The sequence below is a fragment of the Hypomesus transpacificus genome, chromosome 17 (genome assembly GCF_021917145.1).
Source record: "Hypomesus transpacificus isolate Combined female chromosome 17, fHypTra1, whole genome shotgun sequence".
NCBI lineage: Eukaryota > Metazoa > Chordata > Actinopteri > Osmeriformes > Osmeridae > Hypomesus > Hypomesus transpacificus.
Window position 1 is genome coordinate 3389371 of NC_061076.1, and position 7500 is coordinate 3396870.

General features: G+C 54.4%; 1 protein-coding gene across 3 annotated transcripts in view; it reads left to right on the forward strand.

Annotated features, from left to right (window-relative positions):
- Positions 1–7500, forward strand: part of plekhh3 (pleckstrin homology, MyTH4 and FERM domain containing H3) — a 27789-nt gene that overhangs the window by 19914 nt on the left and 375 nt on the right. For 2 of the 3 annotated variants that reach the window (XM_047037809.1, XM_047037811.1), the window contains 6 exons: positions 1665–1872; positions 2108–2244; positions 2777–2897; positions 3387–3875; positions 3983–4174; positions 5504–7500. The exon at positions 5504–7500 is cut by the window's right edge and continues 375 nt beyond it. In XM_047037809.1, coding sequence (XP_046893765.1) covers positions 1665–1872; positions 2108–2244; positions 2777–2897; positions 3387–3875; positions 3983–4174; positions 5504–5668 — 1312 coding nt within the window. In that variant the 3' untranslated portion in view covers positions 5669–7500. The remainder of the gene's footprint in view (positions 1–1664; positions 1873–2107; positions 2245–2776; positions 2898–3386; positions 3876–3982; positions 4175–5503) is intronic. The other variant, XM_047037810.1, reaches the window with a different exon arrangement.

A 7500-nucleotide genomic window follows, 5' to 3' on the forward strand; every position in this document is an offset into this window, starting at 1 on the left:
GCGGGGCACGTTGTGGTCGGGCTCTCGTGAGCTGGTCCTGGACAGGGAGCCAAAGGGAGGGAGGGGGGTGGGGGAGCTATGGGGAGAACGAGGCACGTACGTGGGCCCCCGACCGGTGGCCGGGACACCTGGAGGGTCCAGACAGGGTCCAGGCGCCAACCCCGCTAACCAGCAGTTAGATATAGTAGTGTGATATTCTCTCACATTGTTACTGCATTGCTCTGCACGGATCCAATGTTTTAGGGGTGGATTTGCGGCTCGGATTCAGCCCCTCTGTTAGGCGCGCTAAGCTATGCTATATTAACAGCGCTAATCTTTTTCCTGCAGTTTTCTCTGTACGGCAAGTCATAAAGCAAGCCCATACGATGCTATGTATATGTTGGTGCTGGGTATCCGGCCAAAGCTAATGGAACAGTAGTCATATATAGCATACTGAGGCATCCGTCACTCAGAGAGCGATCACGGTATCTCGCCGCTTGTTTGTATGCTGGTCATGGATAGCTCAGGAATACTGGTCATGCAGCAAGGGGCCAGACTAAAAACAAGACGGCGGGATATGCAGACTGCTATAAGGAGACGGTCTCCGAGTCGCACTCTAACATCTCTGTTAGCCTCGGTCTACAGCTGGACAGTGTGGGGGCTAGGGCGGGGGCGGGGGCAGAGTGCCAAAAAAGAGCCCCCTCTCGGTCCCCCACGGTGCCCTGAGACACCCCCAGGGAATGTCCCCACTCGGGGGAGGGGGGGGGTGGGGGGGGGGAGCGGGGGCTGGAGGGCAGACAGAAAGGAATCACACAGGCTCAGTGGAACATTCCTAATTATGTTTGAGAAGGACAAAACCCACCCTGTGGCTCGTAATGAGAGAGGGAGAGACAGGAGGGCGTGAGAGGGCCTCTCTCTCTCTCCGTCTGGCTAGAAGTCTGAGTCCCTCTCATCCAGCCCTCTCTCTTCCCTCGGTTGCTCCAGTTTGAGTTCTGTTTGTTTTGGGTCCAGCACAGCAGTAAGATTGGTTCCTTCCTCGGTGTTTAGTCCTTGTTTGTGCTGGGCCCAGCTCACAACTCTGTCAGGTTGCCTTTCTACATTCTTGTAGGTGTTAGAGACGTTTGGCCCTGTTCTGAGTGTGCTACCCATTGCCTCATATTCGTGCACACACACACGCACACACGCACACACACACACACGCACACACACTCCTGGGCTGGCCAGTCCATCGGGAGGAAGTGGTAGGTCACTGTGGTTCACGTGAGCGGAAACACCTTTTCCTGTTCAGAGCGCTGCCAAAGCCAAATAGGTTTTCTCTCCCCTTTTCCTCCTCTTTGAAGGATTGAGAGACGCAGAACCTTTTAAGTCCCTGAAAGCTAAAAGTGAGAACATTTGTCATTCCTCGCCTCATTGACTTCCAAGCATTACCAGCCCAACGAAAACAAAGTGTTGAACTGAAAGAATGACATAAAGCCTATTATCACAACACTTTTAAAGTGCTTGGATCAATGTTGACATCACCGACATACTTAGGTTTACCCTCCTAAGTAAACCATGGTTGGATTGAGTAAGAATGAGCTAATAAGCACACACGTGCGCACCCACTCACCCCCCCCCCCCCCACACACACACACACACACACACACACACAGGGCTCACCCCCCAGTGTCTCCTGTGTGTGTCAGGATCCAGAGCCAGAGTCCTGAGTCCGAGATGGACAACTACGCGTCGTTCATCGTGGAGGCCCTGGAGAAGACCAGGTGTCGGGAGCGTGTGCCGTCCTGGGAGGAGATCCAGGTGCTGATGGGGCGTCAGGAGATGCCCTGTGTGGTCCACTACCCCGGGCCGGGCTCCTGCCAGCTCTACATCAGCTCCCACACCACCGCCAGCGAGGTGAGCAGCCCCCCGCGCTCCCCCCGCGCTGACATGTCGTTCCCTCAGCGGGACGCTTTTGTCCAGAGCGCCGCAGACGGTCGTGGGCACTGTCTCCTCTCTCCCAGGCTGCTGCTCACCTTTCGTTAGGATTCTGTGAACAGCCACGGGGTGTAGGGCACTTTGTGTACCTCCATCTGTATGTCTAAGTAGCCGTGTGTTTGTGTGTGTGTGTGTGTGTGTGTGTGCGCTGCAGGTGGTGCGGAGGATGCAGGAGAAGTTAGGCCTGCAGGAGAGCAGAAACACGTTTTCCTTGTTTGAGCAGACCTCCCTGTGGGAGAGGCCCATAGCGGGAAGCACCATCATCGCCGACATCCTGACCAGGTTTGAAAAGTAAATATCCCTCTTTACTTGCAACACCGACCACATCCGAGACATAACGCCACCCCGACATCCATATTTATTTTTTGACGTTATTGAAAGGAATCCAAGCTCACACGTATCATTTTGTGGTCCGGCTCCCGAGCTTAAAATAATCAAAGGCCTTGATAAGAGGTGCCCTTGTCAACTCGTTAGGCTACGCTACGCTGGGAAAGCGGAGCACTGTCACCCTGTCTGTCTGCAGGCACTGCAGCCGTTCAAGGTGAATGCTGATGTCATTTGCTTGCTTAGGGCCGCGTCACTCAGCCAGATAAGGTCCCTCTCTGGAATGAAAGACATCAGTGTTGTTCTGGGAGGTGTGTGCGTGTTTGCCTGAGCGAGGGCGTAAACCTGGCAGGTTGTTGTTAGTCATCTCCGTCGACACTTCCAACTCCTGTCATGGCGGTCTAGAGACGTCAAAATGGCCGATGGGGGAGGTTCTTACTCTTGCGTTTGGTGCGTTAGTCTTTATTCCGTTGTCCCCCTCTGTCTCTCTGCTCCCCAGCCTCTCAGCTAAAGAGCCAGAACAGGAGTTACAGTGGAAACTCTGCTTCAAGCTCTACTGCCTGCTGGATGCAGACAGCATAGCTGAGGACAGCATCGAGTACTTCTTCCTCTTTGAGCAGGTAACACTGCCCCACACACCTCACTAAACCACCCCCCCCACCCCACCCCCCTACACACACACCCCTAAAACACGCACACACGCACGACGCTCACACGAGTCGTTAATGGATGTTGCTGTTATGATAATGAGCTATAATGGCGTGGCTTTGGTCAGGGAATCATTTCTCCTATTTCATTGGACTGTTAGCTTTTCCTTAACAGTCCACAACTGTAATAAAACAATACTTTTAAAGCGAGAGTTGGGCTGTTGGCTGGGCAGCTGAGAGGACGAGGCGAGCCAGGCTGAGTTCATTAGAACATTCTTCCTGAGGACACTTATAAAAATGTTATGAGCCTCAGTAAAACAGGGTGGGGTACAGCTATGATGGATGGGGGGAAGGCAAAACTGACACACTGTTCAATCTTCCCCTCCCTCCATCCCTCCCTCGCTGTGTCTCCCTCCACCTCTCTGTTTCTCCCTCCCTCCCTCCCTGTCTCTCCTGTCGCAGTGCCATGAGATGGTGGTGCGGGGTCAACTTCCCGCCTGCGAGGAGGACCTGCAGGCCTTGGCCGCTCTCAGGCTGCAGTCTGTCATCGGGAACTTCAGCACCCTCTCCCCCTGCCCGCCTCTGGACGAACTCTTCCCCGGCGATATGGTGGAGGCCCGGGTCATCATGTCCCTCACGGCCCCCCCGGCCCTCCCCCCCGGCCAGCCTCCAGCCCAGGGCTGCCCCCAGTCCCAGCGCTTCCCCGGAGGCCTCCTGGCGGGGGCGCTGTGGAGCCACACGGCCACCTCGGCCCACAAGCAGAGGGTGGAGCAGGACCTGAGGCTGCGCAGCCGTCTGAAGGAGGAGGCTGCGGCCATCATGAGCTCCGTGGTGGAGCGCTGGAAGGGCCTGGCGGGGTACAGCCGCGGGGACAGCATGGCCGCGTACCTCAACATCGCCCGCCAGTGGTCAGGGTTTGGATGCACTCTCTACGAGGTGGATTTCTACATCGTGAGTCTGGCTTCCTTTTGTAAAAAATCCTCCGTTCCCCGTTTCCTCCTCCTCTGGTACTAGACGGCAGGACTCATCCGACCCCTCTGTTGTTTTTCTGTCTTCAGAGCTCGACCGGAAGCTTCTCTCAGAAGCTGTGGCTGGGCGTGGCCGCTACCTCGGTGTCTCTGTATAAGCAGGGGGAGGCCGAGGCTCTGGAGTCTTTCCCCTACGGTCAGATCTGCTCCTACGGCGTCTCCGACAGCAACACCTTCAAGATCACCGCCGGCGACCGCGACCTACTGTTTGAAACCACCAAGGTAGGCTCCCCCCCCTCCCGACCGCCCGCCACACCTGTCCGCCGCGCCGGCTCACGGCACAGACGCTGAGAGCACAGAGCGTGGTTGTGAGTGAAGCCTGCCCCTCACTTGAGCTTCCTCACCCGAGGGGAGGAATGTACGGTATCTCCAGTGTGGTTCGGGTTGGGTTTGTCGTTGGGGCTGCACCAGCGAGCTGTCACGGCGCTGAACGCCCTCGGGTTCTTAGCAGCGGGAGCACCTTCTGCGCAGTTACTGAACCTGCTCACGATATCCCGCCCACAACTCCCTGACCCACTTAAAAACGGCAGGCACGAAGTTTGAACTTGGAAAGAGAGCGCACAAACTGCCTCCCTCTGCAGCCAGCCTTTACCGCTAAAAGCCTCACTTCCTGTTCGTAAATGTCAACTGGGGGTGAGTTTTATTACAGTGGTTGGACTCAAATATTAGCCAAAAACATTTCTCAGAAACCTGGGTATTAAACCGAAAAGCTGTTTAATTTCAGAGAACAAAGTGGGCCCTTCAGCTGGCAGACTTGCTTGCATCTTCCCACGCAGGACAAAGCTCTCTCTGTGTGATCTCTCATGGGGCACAAAAGTGGCTTTTAGTTATTTATTGGTGCAGCAGAACAGGCAAATTGAAGGGCACCAAAAGAGGGCCCTGATTTTATGAAGTGAAGGGCTCCCATAGCTCTGCCATAACTGCAGGATGGTGTGCAGAGTCAGAGCAGGTTTGCAGGGGGGTGATTATGGTCAGACTAGGAGTTAAGGTTGAAGGCAAGGTTAGCGGCTGAATCTAGGTTTACAGCGGAAGTCTGCGACTCATGTTGGGTTGAGGCTAGCTCCAGGCTCAAGGCAGAGCCAGGTCTCACATCCTGGTAGGAGAATTATAACTGCAGGATATATGGTCACAGTGCTTTATTCGATTACAGGCTTGGATTAGCACTGTATGACTACATGGTACAAACCCATGAACAAATATATCACAGAACACATCGCCAATGAAGACCGTTGGCAGCATTGGCATCAGAAAAGACTGGAGCAAGTGTCCCCGGTTCTGCTGTGCTCGCTTGAGTGATGAGAGGGTGTTTCTGGGGTATGAGCTGGTGCTTCCCACTGTGCCAAGGCACATCACGCACAGACGTCCCTGGAGGATTGGGTTCCAGCAGCTGGATGACATCATCCCTCCCCTCCCCTCCCTGCTGTGACGGTGCCAGACACAGTGATTGTGAGCGAGCCTCTCCTCAGAACACTGTGCCACTAGACTGACCTTCCCATCTCTCTCTCTTTCTCTCCCCCCCCCCTCCCCCCCCCCCCCTCCTGTCTGTTCCAGCTGACTGAGATCATGCAGCTGATGAATGCCTATTTCAGTGTCCTCCGTCGCCGGCGGGGGAAGGGCGACGACGTGGGCATCACCGAGGGCACAGAGGTCGGGTTCCGCCGCCTCACGGCGACGCCGGCCCCCACGCTGATGGAGCTGCCCTCACACCCCGTGTGAGGAGCCCCCCCCCCCCCCGAGTCCGCTCCTGTCACCACACACAGCCCCCTGGAAGCCAGGAGCCCCCCCCCCCTGGCCCCCAGGACCCCGCACCTCCTCCACTGGGAGCAGCTCGGCAGCCAAAACAAAGACAGGGCTGTTTTCACTCCCCATCCGTGAAAATAAACCTCCCTTAGCGTTCCAAATGAAGGAGCAGGGAGAGGAGGGGAGGACTAGAGGGAAAGGGGGGCGGGGGGGGACTGAGCCTGACTGTAAAGTGAGGCAAGAAACCACAGAAGCCAATTTGGTTCCCAATCCAACCCCCAGTCCGCCCCCCTCTCATCCTGTCACGCAACCTCCATTACCACCCTCCCAGCCATGTGAGACATGGACCCCCAAACGCTCCTCTGACGGCCTGTTGCACAGACTGTGGCGGAAGGGGAGACGTCGTTGACCACGCGCTGTGCTTACCCCTAGGAAGGGAGGCAAGGGAGGAGAGGGGAGAGCTCTCGCGGTGCCAGTCTCTCTACCGCACTCTCTCCCTCTCTCTCTCTATGCTAGGTGTGCCTACATGTGCTCTGTTCTTATTCGAGGGTGATCCCTCATGCACTGCTGGAATAGTGACACACATACACACACACACACGCACACACACACAAGAGGGTTGGTTTTCATAAGACCCCAGCCGGGCTTGCATTACCTGGAACTGTTGATGCAGCAAGGCGTGTGAACTTGAACTGGAAACAGATGTTGAGCTCTGGAAGTCACTTTGGCTGTCACGGCTCCGGACAGATGCCCCTCCCTCCCTCCCTCGCTTGCTCGCTCCCGCCTCGCGCTCCCTTCCTCTGGGATTATCAGTAGCGTGTGATAGAGGATGGGATTTCTTGGAGGAGACCCTGAGGATCCGGGATAACGTCTGTGTCTGTGTTTTTTACCAAATGCTCTGATTTATTCCTGGTGGTGCTGCTTGTAATCCTCCACATGAAACTGCCTCTCGACTTTGGCTAACACTCGATTGGAACACTGCGTACGTGAGTGTGTGTTTTATAGGGTTCTGATCCCAATCTATATCCATCATGACAAATGAGATATCGTCCCCCAGTGCCCAGTCTTGGGGAGGTAGTCAGTTTAGGAACTTGGCGTGCTGTTAAGTAGGGCCCATCCCCCCCCCCCCTTCCCAGTAGCGCCCCCCCAGCCCCCAGTCAGTAATCTGTTACTAGTGGTTGATACTCATTCACAGCCCAGTCTTCCCTTCCCCTGCTGTTGGTGTAGAACCAACACTGGTTTGACCATTGATGCTTTTGTTAGTATTATTTATGTTTCAAGTACACCTTGCGACATATTGTGTTTTTTTTGTAGTTTTTTTATCATGTCTTAATTGAGGACCTAGCATATTTTTAAGGGTTGCTTTTAATGATCACGACTCACGCCTGAGAATGCCTGTGGTTCATCCATTGGGTATAAACTATCGTGGGCTAAGATGTGAGTATCTCAGCCTGACTGCTACTGAACTACAGATGGCCTCTGTGTTCACTTCCCTGGTGTGTGACTTTTGAATTGACAAGTGTTGCAAAGTCATGTGTTTGAGCATGGACCAAAGATAACATTTTGTTTTTATAAGCTTTTTATATAGAAATAAACACAACAACTCCTTCCCCTAGACCCTATTTTCTAGTCACATTCGTATTTTTCCCGCCATGGTTTGAGTTGTAATTTGTCACAAATGCCAAAGTCTCTTAAAATATATGGAACTTTTATGAATTGAACGATATGCCTCTGGGTTTAGTAAGACGAGATGTGTTGGGTCAGGCCGAGCATGTCCCTTGATCAGTCTACCCCCTCCAGCCTCTATG